Source organism: Mesoplodon mirus (assembly GCF_964341445.2).
Source record: "Mesoplodon mirus genome assembly, chromosome: 9".
In the NCBI taxonomy this organism is placed as follows: Eukaryota; Metazoa; Chordata; class Mammalia; order Artiodactyla; family Ziphiidae; genus Mesoplodon; species Mesoplodon mirus.
In genome coordinates, this window is record NC_138985.1 from 17,264,865 (window position 1) to 17,286,589 (window position 21,725).

A 21,725-nucleotide genomic window follows, 5' to 3' on the forward strand; every position below is an offset into this window, starting at 1 on the left:
CTTGAAGGGAAGCAAGGGCTCCAGCTGAACAAGTCCCTTTGGCCCTGTGTGCTCTTCACTCCACGGGTAAGTGAGTAAATCAGAAATTTGCAAGAGACACTGGGGAGTAGCTGGGACTTGCACATTGCGTCCTCAGTCAAGGGAGCAGGAATCGCCCAACTCTAGTCGATTATTACCAGATATTTCAAGAGAAACTAGAAATCCAGCTTTCTGTAAAATCACCCTATTTAAAAACATTGGCAATTAATTTTAACAATTATTAAACAAAGTCTAGACCGGCATTGGGCAGGAATAAGAAATGGGCCTGCAGACCAGGAGCAGCTCCTGGCCAGCAGTTGACTGTTCTGGTCAAAACCATCTCACCTGGAGGACATTATCAATGACTCCTGCCTTCCCAAACGGAGACGCTCTCCCAGTCAGCACAGTGATGATTTCCAGTATGACTGGTGAGGACAAAACAGAAGCTAAAACCTAAAAATTAATTCTTTGGGCTTCCCTGGTGGCGCAGTGGTTGAGAGTCCACCTGCCGATGCAGGGGACACGGGTTCGTGCCCTGATCCCGGAAGATCCCACATGCCGCGAAGGGGCTGGGCCCGCAAGCCATGGCCGCAGAGCCTGTGCGTCCGGAGCCTGTGCTCCGCAACGGGAGAGGCCACAGCAGTGAGAGGCCCGCGTACAGCAAAAAAAAAATAAAAATAAAAAAATAAAAATAAAAATAAATTAATTCTTTGAGTTGAATAGATATTAAGTGACTGAATTCTGTACACCCATTTGCATGCGAGCCAGAGGACGAGTCAGGGATGCTAGGAGTTAGTGTGTTTAAAAAAAAAAAAAAGAAGAAGAAACAAAATTGCACGTGGTATTTAGTCACTTTCTGACATTTTACTATATTATTCTAAAACAACATTGTTCATCCCCTATACCAGGAAGTGCTGTTGGAGAGAAGACAGTCTCATTGGGTCTAGAGCCAGCCAAGTAGAAAAATGAGGTGGAATCAGTTATATCCCTCAAAGTCAATCATGGGAAGTCTTCTTAACTCCCTGGTTTTGTTTTTTTTTTTATAACAAATTTAATCAGTTATACATATACATATGTTCCCATATCCCCTCCCTTTTGCGTCTCCCTCCCACCCTCCCTATCCCACCCCTCCAGGCGGTCACAAAGCACCGAGCTGATCTCCCTGTACTATGTGGCTGCTTCCCAGTAGCTATCTACCTTATGTTTGGTAGTGTATATATGTCCATGCCGCTCTTTCACTTTGTCACAGCTTACCCTTCCCCCTCCCCATATCCTCAAGTCCATTCTCTAATAGGTCTGTGTCTTTATTCCTGTCTTACCCCTAGGTTCTTCATGACATTTTTTTTTCTTAAATTCCATATATATGTGTCAGCATACAGTATTTGTCTTTCTCTTTCTGACTTACTTCACTCTGTATGACAGATTCTAGGTCCATCCACCTCATTACAAATAGCTCAATTTCATTTCTTTTTATGGCTGAGTAATATTCCATTGTATATATGTGCCACATCTTCTTTACCCATTCATCTGATGATGGACACTTAGGTTGTTTCCATCTCCGGGCTATTGTAAATAGAGCTGCTATGAACATTTTGGTACATGTCTCTTTTTGAATTATGGTTTTCTCAGGGTATATGCCTAGTAGTGGGATTGCTGGGTCATATGGTAGTTCTATTTGTAGTTTTTTAAGGAACCTCCATACCGTTCTCCATAGTGGCTGTACCAATTCACATTCCCACCAGCAGTGCAAGAGTGTTCCCTTTTTTCCACACCATCTCCAGCATTTATTGTTTCTAGATTTTTTGATGATGGCCATTCTGACTGGTGTGAGATGATATCTCATTGTAGTTTTGATTTGCATTTCTCTAATGAGTAAAGATGTTGAGCATCCTTTCATGTGTTTGTTGGCAGTCTGTATATCTTCTGTGGAGAAATGTCTATTTAGGTCTTCTGCCCATTTTTGGATTGGGTTGTTTGTTTTTTTGTTATTGAGCTGCATGAGCTGCTTATAAATTTTGGAGATTAATCCTCTGTCAGTTGCTTCATTTGCAAATATTTTCTCCCATTCTGAGGGTTGTCTTTTGGTCTTGTTTATGGTTTCCTTTGCTGTGCAAAAGCTTTTAAGTTTCATTAGGTCCCATGTGTTTATTTTTGTCTTTATTTCCATTTCTCTAGGAGGTGGGTCCAAAAGGATCTTGCTGTGATTTATGTCATAGAGTGTTCTGCCTATGTTTTCCTCTAAGAGTTTGATAGTGTCTGGCCTTACATTTAGGTCTTTAATCCATTTTGAGCTTATTTTTGTGTATGGTGTTAGGGAGTGATCTAATCTCATACTTTTACATGTCCCTATCCAGTTTTCCCAGCACCACTTATTGAAGAAGCTGTCCTTTCTCCACTGTACATTCCTGCCTCCTTTATCAAAGATAAGGTGACCATATGTCCGTGGGTTTATCTCTGGGCTTTCTATCCTGTTCCATTGATCTATCTTTCTGTTTTTGTGCCAGTACCATACTGTCTTGATTACTGTAGCTTTGTAGTATAGTCTGAAGTCAGGGAGCCTGATTCCTCCAGCTCCGTTTTTCGTTCTCAAGATTGCTTTGGCTATTCGGGGTCTTTAGTGTTTCCATACAAATTGTGAAATTTTTTGCTCTAGTTCTGTGAAAAATGCCAGTGGTAGTTTGATAGGGATTGCATTGAATCTGTAGATTGCTTTGGGTAGTAGAGTCATTTTCACAATGTTGATTCTTCCAATCCAAGAACATGGTACATCTCTCCATCTATCTGTATCATCTTTAATTTCTTTCATCAGTGTCTTATAATTTTCTGCATACAGGTCTTTTGTCTCCTTAGGTAGGTTTATTCCTAGATATTTTATTCTTTTTGTTGCAGTGATAAATGGGAGTGTTTCCTTGATTTCACTTTCAGATTTTTCATCATTAGTATGTAGGAATGCCAGAGATTTCTGTGCATTAATTTTGTATCCTGCAACTTTACCAAATTCATTGATTAGCTCTAGTAGTTTTCTGGTAGCATCTTTAGGATTCTCTATGTATAGTATCATGTCATCTGCAAACAGTGACAGCTTTACCTCTTCTTTTCCAATTTGGATTCCTTTTATTTCCTTTTCTTCTCTGATTGCTGTGGCTAAAACTTCCAAAACTATGTTGAATAAGAGTGGTGAGAGTGGGCAACCTTGTCTAGTTCCTGATCTTAGTGGAAATGGTTTCAGTTTTTCACCATTGAGGACGATGCTGGTTGTGGGTTTGTCATATATGGCCTTTATTATGTTGAGGAAAGTTCCCTCTATGCCTACTTTCTGCAGGGTTTTTATCATAAATCGGTGTTGAATTTTGTCGAAAGCTTTCTCTGCATCTATTGAGATGATCATATGGTTTTCCTCCTTCAATTTGTTAATATGGTGTATCACATTGATTGATTTGTGTATACTGAAGAATCCTCGCATTCCTGGAATAAACCCCACTTGATCATGGTGTATGATCCTTTTAATGTGCTGTTGGATTCTGTTTGCTAGTATTTTGTTGAGGATTTTTGCATCTATGTTCATCAGTGATATTGGCCTGTAGTTTTCTTTCTTTGTGACATCCTTGTCTGGTTTTGGTATCAAGGTGATGGTGGCCTCGTAGAATGAGTTTGGGAGTGTTCCTCCCTCTGCTATATTTTGGAAGAGTTTGAGAAGGATAGGTGTTAGCTCTTCTCTAAATGCTTAATAGAATTTGCCTGTAAAGCCATCTGGTCCTGGGCTTTTGTTTGTTGGAAGATTTTTTATCACAGTTTCAATTTCAGTGCTTGTGATTGGTCTGTTCATATTTTCTATTTCTTCCTGATTCAGTCTTGGCAGGTTGTGCATTTCTAAGAATTTGTCCATTTCTTCCAGGTTGTCCATTTTATTGGCATAGAGTTGCTTGTAGTAATCTCTCATGATCTTTTGTATTTCTGCAGTGTCAGTTGTTACTTCTCCTTTTTCATTTCTAATTCTATTGATTTGAGTCTTCTCCCTTTTTTTCTTGATGAGTCTGGCTAATGGTTTATCAATTTTGTTTTTCTTCTCAAAGAACCAGCTTTTAGTTTTATTGATCTTTGCTATCGTTTCCTTCATTTCTTTTTCATTTATTTCTGATCTGATTTTTATGATTTCTTTCCTTCTGCTAACTTTGGGATGTTTTTGTTCTTCTTTCTCTAATTGCTTTAGGTGCAAGGTTAGGTTGTTTATTCGAGATGTTTCCTGTTTCTTAAGGTGGGATTGTATTGCTATAAACTTCCCTCTTAGAACTGCTTTTGCTGCATCCCATAGGTTTTGGGTCGTCGTGTCTCCATTGTCATTTGTTTCTAGGTATTTTTTAATTTCCTCTTTGATTTCTTCAGTGATCACTTCGTTATTAAGTAGTGTATTGTTTAGCCTCCATGTGTTTGTATTTTTTACAGCTCTTTTCCTGTAATTGCTATCTAGTCTCATAGCATTGTGGTCGGAAAAGATACTTGATACAATTTCAATTTTCTTAAATTTACCAAGGCTTGATTTGTGACCCAGGATATGATCTAACCTGGAGAATGTTCCATGAGCACTTGAGAAAAATGTGTATTCTGTTGTTTTTGGATGGAATGTCCTATAAATATCAATTAAGTCCATCTTGTTTAATGTATCATTTAAAGCTTGTGTTTCCTTATTTATTTTCATTTTGGATGATCTGTCCATTGGTGAAAGTGGGGTGTTAAAGTCCCCTACTATGATTGTGTTACTCTCGATTTCTCCTTTTATGGCTGTTGGTATTTGCCTTATGTATTGAGGTGCTCCTATGTTTGATGCATAAATATTTACAATTGTTAGATCTTCTTCTTGGATCGATCCCTTGATCATTATGTAGTGTCCTTCTTTGTCTCTTCTAATAGTCTTTATTTTAAAGTCTATTTTGTCTGATATGAGAATTGCTACTCCAGCTTTCTTTTGGTTTCCATTTGCATGGAATATCTTTTTCCATCCCCTTACTTTCGGTCTGTATGTGTCTCTAGGTCTGAAGTGGGTCTCTTGTAGACAGCATATATATGGGTCTTGTTTTTGTATCCATTCAGCCAATCTGTGTCTTTTGGTGGGAGCATTTAGTCCATTTACATTTAAGGTAATTATTGATATGTATGTTCCTATTCCCATTTTCTTAATTGTTTTGGGTTCGTTAATGTAGGTCTTTTCCTTCTGTTGTGTTTCTTGCCTAGAGAAGTTCCTTTAGCATTTGTTGTAAAGCTGGTTTGGTGGTGCTGAACTCTCTCAGCTTTTGCTTGTCTGTAAAGGTTTTAATTTCTCCATCAAATCTGAATGAGATCCTTACTGGGTAGAGTAATCTTGGTTGCAGGTTTTTCTCCTTCATCACTTTAATTATGTCCTGCCACTCCCTTCTGGCTTGTAGAGTTTCTGCTGAGAGATCAGCTGTTATCCTGATGGGGATTCCCTTGTGTGTTATTTGTTGTTTTTCCCTTGCTGCTTTTAATATGATTTCTTTGTGTTTAATTTTTGACAGTTTGATTAATATGTGTCTTGGCGTATTTCTCCTTGGATTTATTCTGTATGGGACTCTCTGTGCCTCCTGGACTTGATTAACTATTTCCTTTCCCATATTAGGGAAGTTTTCAACTATAATCTCTTCAAATATTTTCTCAGTCCCTTTCTTTTTCTCTTCTTCTTCTGGAACCCCTATAATTCGAATGTTGGTGTGTTTAATGCTGTCCCAGAGGTCTCTGAGACTGTCCTCTGTTCTTTTCATTCTTTTTTCTTTATTTTGCTCTGCAGCAGTTATTTCCACTATTTTATCTTCCACCTCACTTATCCATTCTTCTGCCTCAGTTATTCTGCTATTGATCCCGTCTAGAGTATTTTTTATTTCATTTATTGTGTTTTTAATCGATGCTTGATTCATCTTTAGTTCTTCTAGGTCCTTGTTAACTGTTTCTTGCATTTTGTCTATTCTATTTCCAAGATTTTGGATCTGGGAAATAGAATCTTGGATCATCTTTACCATCATTATTCTGAATTCTTTTTCAGGTAGACTGCCTATTACCTCTTCATTTGTTAGGTCTGGTGGGTTTTTATCTTGCTCCTTCTCCTGCTGTGTGTTTTTCTGTCTTCTCATTTTGCTTATGTTACTGTGTTTGGGGTCTCCTTTTTGCAGGCTGCAGGTTCGTAGTTCCCGTTGTTTTTGGTGTCTGTCCCCAGTGGCTAAGGTTGGTTTAGTGGGTTGTGTAGGCTTCCTGGTGGAGGGGACTAGTGCCTGTGTTCTGGTGGATGAGGCTGGATCTTGTCTTTCTGGTGGGCAGGTCCATGTCTGGTGGTGTGTTTTGGGGTGTCTGCGGACTTTTTATGATTTTAGGCCACCTCTCTGCTAATGGGTGGCGTTGTGTTCCTGTCTTGCTAGTTGTTTGGCTTAGGGTGTCCAGCACTGTAGCTTGCTGGTCGTTGAGTGAAGCTGGGTGCTGGTGTTGAGATGGAGATCTCTGGAAGATTTTCGCCATTTGATATTATGTGGAGCTGGGAGGTCTCTTGTGGACCAGTGTCCTGAAGTTGGCTCTCCCACCTCAGAGGCACAGCACTGACTCCTGGCTCCTCAATTTGGGACGATTTGTTGTCTATTCATGTATTCCACAGATGCAGGGTACATCAAGTTGATTGTGGAGCTTTAATCCGCTGCTTCTGAGGCTGCTGGGAGAGGTTTCCCTTTCTCTCAACTCCCTGGTTTTAAATGTGCTCATGGTGTTAAAGATAAAGAACTTTGTTCTAGAGGTTGAAAGAGACATGCAGAAGCAATAGGAAAGTATTCTGTTAATGTATTTGACTCCTTCACTCACCCAGGGACACTCACATTGACTTAGGCAATGATTTTCTTTCTCCCTTTGGAGCCTGCGGCATAGCCACTCCAAGCCACTTATTGCAAAGACAGATAATTTTTCTTTGTTGCTGCTTTACTGACAACCGCAGCTCTCAACCCCCTAAAATATGACAGCCAGAAAATGAGGTCTCTCTTGTCACTGCCTATGACATTTAGTTACTGATTTGGTCCAATAACTCAGGGAGATTTTCAATTTAATGTTGCAGCATAATAATTGTTTGTTTTTCTTCTTCCTGACTATCTCTAATCACTTTATATCCAACTTATACAAGGACTGATAAAGGATATGTGCTTCACCAAGACAATAACAGCTTGTCTTTGGATGATGTTTTCTAGTGGAGAGGGTTCATTTTACAGGTAGTTTGAAATTCTGGTGGAAAAGAGGGAAAAGCTTTGACATTGACATTTTGCTCTTTTATCACCTCCATACATTTCTTACATCTGAAAACATCCATTTGTTTTCTTTTATTAAAACCTGATTGATTAAATATTACAGAAAAATTCCAATTTATCAAACGGTAATAAGCAGTAGCCTGGGTCTTATTCATTCTGTAATCACAGACAAGAAATGAATACATTTTTGTAAAGATCATTTTTAAATCTGAATATTTGATTAAATGCAGCTCCATTTTCTTTAGGTATCAGTGTAACAAAACATCTCCTATAGTCAGTGTTCTTGTTCCCTGATTTTTGAACTGACTTTGATTTTTGAAATGAAATGATTTTTCATTTCAGAATGGAATTGCATCTTACATTAAAAGCCTTCATTGGAACTTTGGCTAATTATTTTTAACTTGCCATATGAGACAACGGCCAGTATTCTAAATAGGAGACCATATCTAAAGACCCAAAAGGGAATCACTAATTATCATTATTTTCTATCTTATTGTTCCTCTGTTCCATAAACATCTTTTGAGTACACTAATCAAGTTGTAAGCTGGACATGAAATGGTCCTATTTCTAATTACAGTATTCTACGTTCCTGCTTAAGCTTTGGTTTTTTTTCATCCGAATACGAGAACCTAGATATTATAGTAAAATGACAAAATTCTTTCTTGAGTGATAGATCAACTTGCAGTTTAAAAACTAAGTTCTCTTGGCTGCCAACTTTCTATCATTTCTCCTTATAAATATACTTGCTTTCTCATGGAAGTATTGGCTTGCTTTATCTGGTTGACAATAAAGTATATTTTACAATAATATAGAATGTAAATGAGCAAGGCCTCCAACACCTCCCTTAGAGATTCAAAATTCATCATTCCTCAGCCTGATATCGTTGTTAGATTTGATCCTAGAGTGAGCAAACTAAGAAGTATGTTTCCCAGCTACACAAAGTGAATGAACACTTCTAAGCTAACAGAATATCACAGAATTAAATAAACCCATGGCTTTTTAGTGAAATTATGGTAGGTCACTTTACATGGACATCCTCTGGGCTATTAACCCCAACTACAATCAGCACTTCTCAAAGTGTGGCCTTGAAACCTCATCCAGATTCCTGTGCCCAGTTGTTCCTAGATCTACTGAAAAAAACTCCTTGGGTGGACTCTGATGATGCATATTTCTTACAAGTTCTTTAAGTGGGTTTTATGCATAGCACAGTTGAAGAGTCTGTCTCTCTGTTTTATGATCTTCTTAGATCAATTATTGTTGTGAAACTAAGAAGCCTGATATTTAAAACTAGGCATTGTCTTGGCGGGTTGCAGTCTCACCAAGAAGAAGTCATAAACAAGTAGCGGCACAGGGGAAGCTGAGGAGGGGTTTGACCTGTGTTTGCTGTGAAGGGTGGAAAGGGGCAAGACCTAGGGGGCTCCATAGCCAGGTTTGTAGCTTTTCAAATACTCTTCACATCCGGGGGGTGGGGGGCGGGGGGAGGAATGGAGGCCAGTCAACCAGCCTGGTTACAATGCCAGTGTCTAGAATAGTGCCCAGTGCACAGGAGGCACTCCTTCATCAAGACCCTTGCTAAATAAATAACCAGGTGCCTGTGTATGATGTGTGTTCCAGGGGAGCCCTGCCCAGAGAACGGGAGGAGTCCAGGCTCCGTGTCGACCCACCACAGCTCTCCTCGCAGCGACTACGCAACCTACACCAACACTCACACGAACAGCAGCGCCTCTCCCCCCGAAGGCTTCGCCTCCCACAGCCTGCAGACCAGTGACGTGGTCATTCACCGCAAAGAGAACGAGGGTTTCGGCTTTGTCATCATCAGCTCCCTGAACAGGCCAGAGTCCGGATCCACCATAAGTAAGTGTCTGCTTTGCCTGCTTTTGAATAAGAGCTATTGTTTTTATTGTTCTGGTGGTAGGGATCCTGGACAAGTAGGTCAGAGGACTGTTGTATTCATAAATGTGGAGCCCAAAAGTCGTAGCCTCTGGGCACAAATAAGGCATCCTTAACACTCGCCTAGCCAAATGTTGCCGACTTCGGCTCAGAAAGAATGCAAGACCACAGCTAATGGCCTCCCAAACCCACAGCCCCCATAAAAGCTCTTCATTCATTTTAAACTGGGAAGAAAATAATGCAGCATGATGTGGGAATTTTGACGTGAGGGGAGAGGTGCTCCTGTTCTGTAGAATGAAACCAGCTACACCAAGTTTCTGAGGGAAAAGCAGTCCAGGCAGAAGCCTTGACGTGGGAAGGTGCTCAGCATTCAGGAAATATACAGAAAATGTATGGTTTCACATATACATGGAATCTGAAAAACAAGGCAAGTAAGCACACTAACGGACAAAACAGAAAGACTCCTACTAGATACAGAGAACAAACTAGTGGTGGCCAGAGGGGAGGGGGAGGGGGATGGGTGAGATAGGTGAGTGGAATCAAGTGGTTCAAACTTCCAGTTATAAAATAAATAAGTCACAGGGATGTAATGTACAGTGCATGGAATATAGTCAATAAAACTGTCACTTTGTATGGTGCATAATCTATAAAACTATCAAATCACTATGTTGTATACCTGAAACTAATATAAACTTGTAAGTCAACTATACTTCAATTAAATAGATATGTATATGTTTATATACAGATTATGTGTATATAGATACACATGCAGAAGCCCAGTACATCTGTGGTCTAGTGAACACGAGCAGCGTGAGACCAGGACATAGAACTAGGCAGGAGCCAGGCTGTGCAGGGCTTCACACACCCTTGGGAAGAAGCGTGGATTATAGTCTAAATCCATGGGAACCATTGGAAGGTTTTAAGCGGTAGACAGATATCTGACGTATATTTTTAAAAGATGAATCCAGATGCTTATGAAAAATGAAATCAGGAAGAGAGCCAGAGTGGAAGCATGAGACATAGTTCGGAGACTTTAACACTGTCTTGTGGATTGCACTGATCATTCTGTAATGTATAAAAATATCAAATCAGTATGTTGTGTACCTGGAGCTAACATAGTGTTGTAGGTCAACTATACTTCAGTAAAAAATAAATAAATAATAAATTTTTAAGTAAGTAAGTAAATAACTTAATAAGACAGCCCTGTGGGTCCAGAGATCCCAGTGCCTTGGTAGAAGAAATGGATGGGGGAGGAGTGGATGATTTCACCTTCTGAGGTTCCTCCAAATCTAAGGTTCCAAGAGTCTGTACAACAGGTGACAGTCAGAGGTCGTATCTCTCTTCCAATCAATGATCTTTGCAGATTCTCAGCTTCCTCAGTGGTTTTCCTTTCAGCAACACTATTCCAGAAGTCACTCATCAGCCAGCAAGCAGTAGGACAGAAGTGATAGGAAAACTTGTTCATTTTTCATGAACAAGTGATTTGGCCCGAAACGTTGTGGATAGAAACACCATAACAGAGCATTAGGAGAAATAATAATTGAGTCATGCTGTGGTCCTGAAATTCTTATGAATTGTGGTTGTCCCCAGCACATGGCAAGGGGTGCGAGTATCAAACACTGCTCAAGAAATCAAATTGTTGAGAATGAATAAGAACTTTTTATGATAAAGTTAATGTTAGCAAAATACTACCAGGACTAAATGGAGAGAATTGCCCTGTTTAGCTTTAGCTTTGACAAATTCAAGAGTGGAAGCTATAGAAGCATTAAACTTTGTGAAAGGTGAAAATGTGCAGAAGCTAAATTACGTACATCTGAAAGTACGATTTCATTTATATTTTTCTGCATGATAAGCTAAAGAAATAAATCCAGTCCTTAAGCATAGAGTAAAGGCAGGATTCTGTCAGTGGGGTGGATTCAGCAAGATTAAAAGGACACAAGATTTTCTTCAATTATATGAACAGTCTTCCAATAATTTACACTTGGGGAAAATGTTCACAGAAAGCTTTTGTAGCTATTCCAGGCATTCAAGTTTTTTATTGGGGCAGGATACCTAAAGGACTGGAATAAAATTAAGTGTACTACCACAATGAAAGTGTTAAGCATGTATTTAAGGTCTCAGCTTTATTTGAAGTGTGACAGCATTATTGCTAAATGTATAGGAGGATGTGTGTGCATGTGCGTGCGTGCTTGTGTACACGCGTACACTTACTACATAAGGAAGCCACAGAGGATTTGTCTATTGCAAATAAGATCCATGCGTGGACAGGTCTGGCAAACACCAGGTGCAAATGCTTACAATTAAATGTGGATTTTTCTTCCTACCAAGTGACATTAGACTGACCTCAAAAGAGTAATTCTAACCATTTTCGAAATGGTATTATTTTACATCACCCTGGAGAGTGGAAATCTATTTGAGTTCATGATGCTCCCTAGCTTCTTTTTACACGTATTTATTTCTTTTTAATTTAAGAAACTTTAAAAAAAATTTATTGAAGTGTAGTTGCTTTACAATATTGTGTTAGTTTCTACTGTACGCGAAGTGAGTCAGCCATATGTATACATATATCCCCTCCTTTTTGGATTTCCTTCCTATTTAGGTCACCACAGTGCACCGAGTAGAGTTCCCTGAGCTACACAGTAGGTTCTCATTAGTTATCCATTCCATACATAGTATCAATAGTGTATAGAAACACAGGCTGTCCCTATGTTCCGGGAAGAGCATGTTTACAGTCTGTAATTTGCAGCATGCACCTGAAAGGTTTCTAGACCTGATGCTCCTTCATGCTTAACTTCCGTACTAATTTTCAACTCTTAATTCTGAAGAGAAGGGCGAAGTGCCACCTCCTGTGCCACACATCCGCTGCCAGAATATCAAGGCTCCTTGGGCTCTGTGAGCCTGGGAGAGCGTGATCCTGTTCTGATATTCAGGAGTCACAGTCATTTCCAGGGCTGGTGTCATTTTTCTCTTCGTGTGTTATCTGGGCCCAAGGATCTTGAACACATTTGTGGTTTATTTTTATTTGAGATCCTCTCCTTAGCGGACAGAGTGCTGTTATTTATGCCTTTGATAGGGGCACCATCACATCTAGGCGAGGGAGTGGCGTGGCTAACAGCCCAGGTGCTCTAATCGTACTGCCTGGATTTGAAACCTGGCTCCGTCATTGGCTAGCTCTGTGACCTTGGGGAAGTTGTACAACCTCTTTGGGCCTTAGTTTCCTTGAATGTAAAGAGACGATCATTTTAATACCTATGTCCTCAGGTTGCTGTGAGGGTTGAATGAATTAGTACACGGAGGTGCTTAGAAGAGCGCGGACTCAGAGTGAGCACTGCGTGTGTGGTCACTGCTGTCTAGACCACCTTGCCCGCTAGGAGTTATCACTGCGTTCCATCAGCTCGCTCTTCTCGGAGGGCCCAGAGTTCACGCTGCTGTCAGTTCAGTCAGCCATTGGTCAGAGTCCACCACTCTCCCAGAGCAGCTAAATCCGGGCAGCAGATGAGCATCTCTGAGGGCCATCTCCCCCTCCCCCCGTGCTGACCTTCTGGGAGCACAGTGTTCCCCACCCCTGGGCCAGGGCTGGGGGCCGTGAGAGCAGCAGCGGCGGCAGCCATGCCAGTCGAGCAGAGTGGGCCTTTGCTGAGGCTTCAGGCTGGAAGTCTCCCCAGAAATCACTAACCAATAGACTAGAAGAGTCAGGGCAAACATCAAAATTCAGACTCAGTGCTGTGCCTTTTAGGATATCCTGCAAACTTTATGTCTCTGTTGACTAGATCAGAGAAGAGAGGAGAGATGGAGAACCCAGTGTAAACTTCCCCACCCTGCAGACAGAGAAGGAGTGCCCTTCCACCGCTTGTTCAGCCCAGGCAGCAACTTTGCCAAGAAGGCCAGATGTTTAACCAGTTGGGAACTTGGAAAAGTCGAGTTCCTGGCTTATTTGTTGCCTGGAGTTTAGTAGGGCTCTTTATCAAAGCCTCACATATTTTTTTCACAATACTATTTCCCCCCAAAATAAAAAAGAACTTTTTTCTACTATTAATGTAATTCGGGAGCATATTACTTCCTTCCAAAGCCAGGAGGCCAACTATTGTTTGGGAGCAGACAGATCTTAGAAGCCTTCTATATGAGGTGCAGAAATACCTTTCTTGATTTAAATTGAGATCAGGTAAGCTTCCTGAGCATTTCTGGCCCATTATCCAAAATATTAAGTTTTTTTTTTCAGACCTTAAAATTAGACTCAAGGGAAAACAAAATGGTTCGTATACCAGAGCCTAGGATAAGAGTGAACCGTAACAGGCAATTGCACTTAAAATTCTTTAAAGGATTCAAAAAAATTTATATAGAAAGATGTTCATTGCCACATTATTGATAAATGTTGAAAGCTGGAAATAATGTTAGAAGTTTCTCCAAAACTGGAAACGTTGGTATATTCGGGAAGTTCAAGGCATTTGCTGCCATTAACTGCCTGCGGTCATACTTACTGAGGTTTTGTACCCAGGATAAAGAAGGTAGCCTTCAGAGTCAGAGTGGATCAGATGCTTGCTCTGGACATATATACACTACCAAGTGTAAAATAGATCGCTAGTGAGAAGCAGCCGCATAGCACAGCAAGATCAGCTCGGTGCTTTGTGACCACCTAGAGGGGTGGGATAAGGAGAGTGGGTCGGATATGCAAGAAGGAGGAGATATGGGGATGTATGTATATGTATAGCTGATTCACTTTGTTATAAAGCAGAAACTAACACACCATTGTAAAGCAGTTATACTCCAGTAAAGATGTAAAAAAAAAAAAAAAAAGAAAAAGCCCCAGTGGCCATGTGCCATGGGGTTGACAGGTCAGCCTTTGGGCCTCCCCAGCTGAAGGTCTGAGTCCGACACCCAGGTTTTATTACAGAGCTGTGACCGTCATCGCAGGTGCTTCCTGCCCTGCCCCCAAAGCCTGCTTTCCCACCAGAGGTTCCCAAGAAGGGCTTTGACACCAGTGATGAAATAAAAGTGACACTGATTCTCCTGCTCTTGTAAAACCTGTGAGGAAGGTTATGTTGAAATGTATGGGGTAGCCGTGCGTGGGCAGCTTGGACAGTGGTGTTGGAGGCTGGCAGCCTGTTGAGGGAATTCGTAAATTTAGGTGCAGGCCCATCACAAACTGGGAGGTAGAACGTACTCTGGACAGCAACCATAGTAACAACCCAAGCAGCACCAGTAGAGGAACAGTCATTTCGATGCTTCCTTCCTTTATTCATATTGTCCTAACGGCTTCGAGTCTGTTTTCCTTGTCTGTGTTGCAAACAACTCAGTGGTCAGCACGCTGCTGGCTCTGAATCTTTCAGCTCTGTACCAGGGCTGAAAATCTTTGTTTCTTTGTGTGCACTTTCTCTGGCACAGGTGGGAGTACAGGCTAGGTCACTGGTGGCTTTCCCTGACGCCCACTGCAATCTGACATTCTAGGAAGACATTAGTTACCTTTGGTAAAATGCCCTGACGACTCTCGGAGTCCTTAATGCTGTCCATAGGCCCTGGTGTTGAAAAGTTATTCTAGAGATTCAGAAGCTTATCTAGCAGGTCTTTTATGACATTTTAAGTATAATTCCCTAATAAGTCTGAAATAAAACTGAACCATCAGTAAAGCAAGTTAAGATTTTTTCCACCAAAACTCACCCCACCCACTATGCAACCACTGAATAGCCATTTGAATTTAGGAGACATACAAATTAAAACCGAAAGCCGAGACTTCTACAGTTTTGCCCTAATACAAGGAGATTTAAACTAAATGAAAAGTGCATTGGACGACACGTCTGAGCCTGTCTCCAGCTTATGCACTAACGATCGTGTCCCTTGAGCTAGTCACTTGGTCTTCCTGTAACCCTTCCTCATCTAAACTATAAGGAAAGATGGTCTTAATAGCCTTTTCCAGCTCTAGATTATATTATGCCATGAATCAGCATGGAAATATAAGGTATTATGTTAGTTTCGTCTGTGTGTGAAAGACCTTGGGTAAATCTGAGGCCTGAATTATATTTTTCATTGCCTTAAGTTATCGTTTTAAACTTTCATTGCTTTCATTTTTTATTATGTTTTTAAGGTGCTCCTAACACTTTCAGTTCTTTTGTTCATCTTATCCTTTGTCAAGAAACAATCTGAAACAAGCACTTAAATATGCTAAACCAGCTCCCCTTTTAAGACATTTTAAGGCAGTGTTTCCCTCCTTCTTTCGCTTACAAAGTGATAGCATTTGCATATCGCACTGAGATAAAATGAATGAGGCTGATAGAGGCACAAGGCAACCTCCCCAGGGGCTCTACCCCTAACCTCACTCGACCTCCTTGGGAAGCAATGGCTGTCTTGGCACACCTGTAACCTTTAGTGGTACACTCCTTTTAATGGCCCATAGTTACAAAGATTTGCCCTAAAGTGAAGCCTCTGAACCTCAGCAACCAGTAAGTGTCCCGTCTTACATTTTATTGCTTTGGGTTATGGCGATGAAGTTTCTTCAGAACTCCGTACTGAGGTTTGTTCGTTGATCACCTTAAAAACACAGGCAGCTGATGCAACTGGTGCTCACGCTGGGACCTTGACTTTCTGTAAATAATTGTTAACTTTGACCTATGAATGCTGCATCCCCAAAAGTCATTGCTGGAAAGTTTCTGAAGTTATACCCGCGCTGGAACATAGGAATTAGAAAGCGAGTGTTATTGGTTTCACTATTTGTCATTGGTTTGCAAAAGCAAGTTTCCTTTCAGAGTTCTTAGACAGCTTTGCAACCTGCCGTATTCCCTTAATCCTTAAATGAATCTCTGCTTTGAATTCCTTTAACGACATAGTGCTTTTGCTCTGAGTTTTATGCTGAGAGTACTTCCCTCAGGAGGCATGATGGTGTCACCCACGCTGTTAACGTGAGTGCTTTTAGAACAGAAGAAATACGGTGGGGCAGGAGACACTATATAAAATGCCGGGTTTCCTCCAAATATCCGGCTTCTAAATATAGCTCATGAAACCATAAGATAAGCAAATGTCTTCATAATCTTTTAGCAAATCTACATACACAAAAAAGATAAGATTGTGTTCAGTCTGCACTGACGTGCATAAGGTTTAAATCAAATCAGTCTTTTCACATGTATTAGTGTGACAATTTCTGCTTCGGGAGGTGGCCAGGGGCTAGGGTACAAGTGGAGTTTCTAATGATACAAAGTTCATCAAGAAAGGCAGCACTTCCTATGTGTAATCCAGTCTTCTCATAGTGAATCCTTGATCATAACACCCCCGATAAAAATATCTACAGGGTGAAGTTCAAAGACACCCTCTTATATTCAAGACCCTCGGTAATGTAAACACAGCCACTTTTTTTTTTTTTTTTTGCGGTACTCGGGCCTCTCACTGTTGTGGCCTCTCCCGTTGCGGAGCACAGTCTCTGGACGCGCAGGCTCAGGGGCCACGGCTCATGGGCCCAGCCGCTCTGCGGCATGTGGGATCTTCCCGGACCGGGGCACAAACCCGTGTCCCCTGCATCGGCAGGCGGACTCTCAACCACTGCGCCACCAGGGAAGCCCAACACAGCCACTTTTTAACCAGCAGGTCCTCACAGTTCCATTCCATCAAAGCTGGTGTAGTTACCCCTGAAAGACAACTTTTACTTTCCTGCCCCAGTGTCCATGTTTTGGCAGCTGCCACTTGAAATACCTTCTTTTATCCACTAATAAATGTTATCAAGCTTTCTCCCAGACACTGTGCTAAGAATCTTCCATTGTATTTAATTTTCACAGCAACCCTATGAGGTAGAGACTACTGCCCAAACAGTAAGCATCTCTCACAAGCAGCTCAAAAATCTCTTAACTTCTGGGCTTCCCTGGTGGAGCAGTGGTTGGGAGTCCGCCTGCCGATGCAGGGGACGCGGGTTCGTGCCCCGGTCCGGGAGGATCCCACGTGCCGTGGAGCGGCTGGGCCCGTGGGCCATGGCTGCTGGGCCTGCGCGTCCAGAGCCTGTGCTCCATCCACAACGGGAGAGGCCGCAGCAGTGAGAGGCCCGCGTACCGCAAAAAAAAAAAAAAAAAAAATCTCTTAACTTCTGAATAAGAGTTTGCCTGACCCCTCACCCTTCTTTCTTAAGTGTTTTCTCCAGTTCTTATATGGAATTCTTTATTTTTTTAAAAAAAATTTTGTCTGTAAACCCCTTGATTGTTGACTGCTCTATTATTTCCTTTCTATTATCATGTCTTATTACTATCATTGTCACTTTACTTTCATAGGTTTATGTTTTGCTACCCCTAAATAGATTGTAAGTTCCTTAAGGGCAAGAAATTAGGACATTTCTTTGAACCCCTCACAGTTCCCGGTAGCATACTTTTTAAGGATTTGTCACATAATTTATGTTGGTGGGATGGTATTAGATCCTCATATAGATCAGCACTGTCCTCATCAAAGTAAAAGTGTGAATGTTCTCTGGTCTCACTTCCTATACACCTAAACCTAGCTGTTCCATCCCTTAGAGGCAGCAAGACATATCTCTGAGAATGAGCAAAGAACTCAGGGGAGGAAATGTTTGCAAGCTGGTCCTCGCGCAGCATGAGAAACTGCACTATAAGAAAGTGGAACTGTAACACAATGTCCCAGAATACAGATTTCTCATCAGTTGTTCTCAGCCTGAGTAGATGATTCTGTACCAGCTCAGGGGTGAAGTCTTAGATGAGAGAGGCCTCTAAGAAGTCAGGCCCCAGCGAGCCATCTCGGTGCCTCTGGGAAGCCCTCTAGTCGTGAGCATCTGGGTTGCAAAACCCTTGTCCTCCAAAGGGCCAGGCTGCTGGCCTCAGTATGCCCTCTGACTCACCTCATCCCGGAATGGCCATCCGTCTGTATGAACATCACCTCAGTGATAGTCATATCACCCTAAGCAGGAAGGTTTGGATGGCAGCCCAAGCGCCTTAGAAAAAAGGGTGACTTTACATTATTTATTCATTCCACAATCCTCATTAACAAAGTAACCCCTATCTGTTCCCAGTGAACAACTTCTAATTCGCATTTCTTCTTTATAGGATCATACCCATCTAAAACCAGATGACTAGGACCTACTGATTAAATTCCATTTTTTATTTCAGTCCTGAGCATGACTAGGTTTGTTCCCAAATTAAAACCTGGCTGCCTAGGTCTTACCAGTAAGCAGACAAGCAAACAACAACAAAAAAAGGTTTTGCATAAACTCTAAGTACTCTGATATCCGAACATCCACGCATCTATTAACTGAAATGGAAAGACGGATGTCAGCTTTTTACTCTCTTTTCACCAACACATTTAAAGATCATTAACTTGTAAAACACAAGTCCACAGAGACACACCATCATTCTTATTTATTCTCAAGAAGAAGAGCAGTGCAACCTATCAAAAAAATCTGAGGGCTCACCGTGTATTTTTTTTTTTAATTCTAGACCATCTTTCGTATTTGAATGGAGCTCATAAATCACAAGCTTTCCCCACTGGGAATCATTCTTCAGGAGGGTTTTATTATTATGTTCAAAGACTCTCCAGGCAGTGGCAGAAGGTGGATGTGCGGATGCCTTCTTAGCTTCAACTCTTCGGTTGTCTTAAAGCTCGTTGGTTGGTGATCAGTAGCTGTTGCCTCTGGGCTTATGTCCTGCAGCCCCTTGTTATTCACGAGACGGTACAGGGAGATCGCAGCGGCCCAGACTTTGTGTACATGGTCCCCCTCTACCAGTGGAAAATGCCCATCATTCCTCCCATGGGGTTCCAACAAATCCTGAGCCTGCAGTTCACTTTTGCAAAAGACACATTTTCTTTACGATCTATTCAGGGCCTCATGCTGGATTACATTCTCTGTGATTTTATTTTTCTTCTTTTCTCCAACAATCAACCACGTAAGAAAAGCTGATTCCACATAGACATCTATTGTAAAAGCATGTAGTTAAGTGAACACAGTACTGTTATTTATCACCATTTTCCAGCTATGTTGAACGAGTGCTATGAGGGAATATTTCTCCCACTTGGACTGGGATAAATAGCATTTCTTTTTGTGCCCCAGCTTTCATCAAGGACTCGGGGAGTACCTCTAACCAGGTCCTTCCTGCCAGACCAAATCCCGGTGAAAGCTCTCTTTGTTCACTTGACCACCAATAATTTTGAAATTTAAGCTGGACTTTTTTCCCAAACAAACCACTGCCAGTCTTTGGTTAGAATTATTTCTAAAGATTAATCAGTCAGCCTCCTCTGGGTGAAGATCACTAGGCATTCCTAACATGTATACTGTGCCAAAGCAAATTAATTAATAGTGGGGCCTGCTACTGGCATATTCATTTTCCAGTCTGATCTCTTCCAGATCTTATTACTCTAAGCCAGGCAATGGTTTCCTCCACAGACATGCCCAGATGTCGGACACCTGATGAACCCATCTGCTTTCTCAAGGGTGAGGTGCCCAAAACCTTCTGTTCAGAGACTGTTCATAATATAGATATATATTTATGGATTCATCATAGAGGAGAGTCTTCCAGTAAGTAAGGGTACATAGTTTATAAGGTATTCTGGCAGAGAACAGTTGAAATAACATGAGATAGAAGAATATTTCCACTTAGAAGTCTTCATTCAAATGTTTTTCAGACTTACTAGATGAACAGCAAGATGAAAAATAGCTTACTTTCTATAGGCATTTGACAAAATTCAAATGCAATAAGACCTCTATTGTATTGGTTGCCAAGTGTCTTAGTCCGTTCAGGCTTCTGTAACAGCCACCAGATTGGTGGCTTGTAAACACCAGTGTACAGAAGTTTATTTCTCACAGTTTTGGAGGCTGGGAAGTCCAAGATCAAGGCGCTGACAGATTCAGTGCCAGGTGAGGGCCAGCTTCATAGACGGCCCATCGTCTCACTGTGCCTTCACCCCTCATGTGGTGAAAGGGACAAGGGATATCGGTGGGGTTCCTTTCATAAGGGCACTAATCCCATTCACGAGGACTCCACTTTCATGACCTAATCCCCTCCCAGGGCCCCACCTCCAAATAACCTTCACTCTGAGGCTTAGGTTTCAACATATGAATTTGGAGAGGACACAGACATCCAGTTGGTAGCATCGAGTTAGCCACTGATAGTGATGCTCCCTGGGGCTAAGTGGCTAAGAGAAGGCCGACAGGCATGGCTTTCAGCTCCAATCAATGTACATGCTCACAAGCTTTAAAGTAGGCCTCCCAATAGCTAAGTTCATATCCTACCTGAGTCTATACACAAGTCTATATATCTTTCATTCTTGAGAGACTAAAACAAGCTATTACCCAAACATGTTTTCCAGATAAACAACTCGAATATATCAGGCCCACCCGACTGCCACTGCCAAGGGCTTAGTAGAGGTTCTAGATTAGCCCTGTGCAGAAGAACTTTCTGCAGTGATGGCGATGTTCTATTCTGCACTAAACAGTACTGTAGCCACTAGCCATGTGTGGTTATGGAGCACCAGAAACAAGGCTAGTGTGGCTGAGGAACTAGATTTTTAATTGTCTTTCATTTCAGTTGATCTGAATAGCCGTGTGTGGCTAGTAACTACCATGTTGGACTGGACAGCTCTGGAGCATTGTGGTGGCCTTGAAGTGCCCTCCCTGCCTCCAGGCTTCTTCCCACCCTTGTTCCCTTCCATCACCCTTCACACCGCCACCAGTGGTACTCTTCCTAAAACAACAAGTCTGATGATATTGCTTCCTGCCTAATCTGTTAGTGACTTCTTATTTGGCCTTCACATGAATTCCAAGCCCCCTGCCACAGCCAGTAAGGCTTTTCATGATCTCTCCCTGTCACCTGCATCCCAGGCCTCACTGTTATGCTCATGGCACCCCTGGACCCACAATGCAGACCCACAGATATGTGCCTCTGTGAGTCACATGCCCTGTGACTGCGATGCTGTCCCCATCCTTGCCCACCTGCGAAGGTCCTATTCAGCATTTAAATGCAGATGAGGGAGCATTTCCTCCTCCTCCACTCTCCGCTCCCACCTCCTTTCTCCTGCCTACTCGACATTAGTTCTTTAACTTATCTCTATTTATTTCCACCCCAAACCTTTTCTTTATCTCTCCCTGATTTTTTTAACTTTCCTCCCATTTTTAAGGTTTAATTAGAGATAGTAAATGTTACCCTTTTTAGTCTAGAGTCTGTGAGTTTTGACACACGTGTTTGGTTTTGTAACTAGTACCACAAGGAGGTCAGGCCCTCTGCTCACCCTCAGCCCAGGCAACCATGGATTTGTTCTCTGTTCTGTAGTTTTGCCTTTTCCCATATAAGTAGAATCACACAGTATGTAGCCACTTAGCATAATGCATTTCAGATTCATCCAGGTTACTTCACATGTCAATATCGGTTCCTTTTAAATTGCTGAATAGTATTCCATTGTGTGAATGTAGCAGAGCCTGCTTATCCATTCCCAGTTGAAGGATATTCTGGTTGTTTCCTGTTTTGGGTGATTATGAATAAAGCAGCTATGAACCTCTTCATATAGGTTTTCGTGTGAAAATACGTTTTCATTTCACATGGGTAAATATCTAGGGGTGGAATT

General features: G+C 41.6%; 1 protein-coding gene across 2 annotated transcripts in view; it reads left to right on the plus strand.

Moving 5' to 3' along the window:
* MAGI2 (membrane associated guanylate kinase, WW and PDZ domain containing 2) overlaps nucleotides 1–21,725 on the plus strand; it is a gene marked incomplete at its 3' end in the record, with an annotated part of 1,305,599 nt that overhangs the window by 1,168,479 nt on the left and 115,395 nt on the right. For both annotated transcript variants that reach the window (XM_082632410.1, XM_082632411.1), the window contains exon 16: nucleotides 8,919–9,158. In XM_082632410.1, coding sequence (XP_082488536.1) covers nucleotides 8,919–9,158 — 240 coding nt within the window. The remainder of the gene's footprint in view (nucleotides 1–8,918; nucleotides 9,159–21,725) is intronic.